We start from the raw sequence: 1403 nt of genomic DNA on the forward strand, positions 1-1403 counted from the left end.
CACCATGATGACGACCACCATGACGACCATCAACATGAAGTGCACCATGATGACGACCACCATGACGACCATCAACATGAAGAGCACCATGAGGACGACCACCATGCGGACCATCAACATGAAGTGCACCATGAGGACGACCACCATGCCGATCATCAACATGAAGAGCACCATGATGACGACCACCATGCCGACCATCAACATGAAGTGCACCATGATGACGACCACCATGCCGACCATCAACATGAAGAGCACCATGAGGACGACCATCATGCCGACCATCAACATGAAGAGCACCATAAGGACGACCACCATGACGACCATCAACATGAAGTGCACCATGAGGACGACCACCATGACGACCATCAACATGAAGAGCACCATAAGGACGACCACCATGACGACCATCAACATGAAGAGCACCATGATGACGACCACCATGCCGACCATCAACATGAAGAGCACCATGAGGACGACCACCATGCCGACCATCAACATGAAATGCACCATGAAGACGACCACCATGCCGACCATCAACATGAAGTGCACCATGAGGACGACCACCATGCCGACCATCAACATGAAGAGCACCATGATGACGACCACCATGCCGACCATCAACATGAAATGCACCATGAGGACGACCACCATGCCGACCATCAACATGAAGAGCACCATGATGACGACCACCATGCCGACCATCAACATGAAGAGCACCATGAGGACGACCACCATGCCGACCATCAACATGAAGTGCACCATGAGGACGACCACCATGCCGACCATCAACATGAAGTGCACCATGAGGACGACCACCATGACGACCATCAACATGAAGAGCACCATGAGGACCACCATGATCATCACCACCATCACGACGACCACCACCACCATCATGACCAGCAAAAACATGATTAAGAATTGTAATGGGAGATATGTGAGAGCGCATGTGATGTGATTTTGTCTTTTCTTTGTCTACATGAAGGGGGAAATAGTTGACTGTGCCCCTGAAAAGTTCACTGTACACTAATGAATAAATAGATCAAATAGTATGATTTTTTGAGTGTGTGAAAAAAAAATCAAAGGTAAAACAAAGTGAATGCATAATAATACCCTTTAAAACAAGCAAAGCGAACTGGCAAAACAAACAAGCTGCAACATCCTATATGAAATAAACAGGCGAAACAAGCAACTCGCAACATCTTATAAAGCCAAAACAAATAAATAAAAAAATCAAGATAAAACCCAACGTCTTACAAATCAAACAAGACCAAATCCGCGCAAAGCAAACAGAACGCAACACCTTATAAGGCAAGAACAGCGAAACAAGCAAAACAAGCAAAATGCACTCAAGCAAAAAAAGAAAAAAAAAAAAAAGAAGAAGTAATTGAACTGCGATTTTC

General features: G+C 45.8%; 1 protein-coding gene across 2 annotated transcripts in view; it reads left to right on the forward strand.

The window, feature by feature from the left end:
* LOC138861709 (sarcoplasmic reticulum histidine-rich calcium-binding protein-like) overlaps positions 1-1052 on the forward strand; it is a 6130-nt gene extending 5078 nt beyond the window's left edge. For both annotated transcript variants that reach the window (XM_070121520.1, XM_070121521.1), the window contains one exon: positions 1-1052. This exon is cut by the window's left edge and continues 1141 nt beyond it. In XM_070121520.1, coding sequence (XP_069977621.1) covers positions 1-918 — 918 coding nt within the window. In that variant the 3' untranslated portion in view covers positions 919-1052.
* Positions 1053-1403: the final 351 nt, after the last annotated feature.

The sequence above is a fragment of the Penaeus vannamei genome, chromosome 5 (assembly GCF_042767895.1).
Source record: "Penaeus vannamei isolate JL-2024 chromosome 5, ASM4276789v1, whole genome shotgun sequence".
In the NCBI taxonomy this organism is placed as follows: Eukaryota; Metazoa; Arthropoda; class Malacostraca; order Decapoda; family Penaeidae; genus Penaeus; species Penaeus vannamei.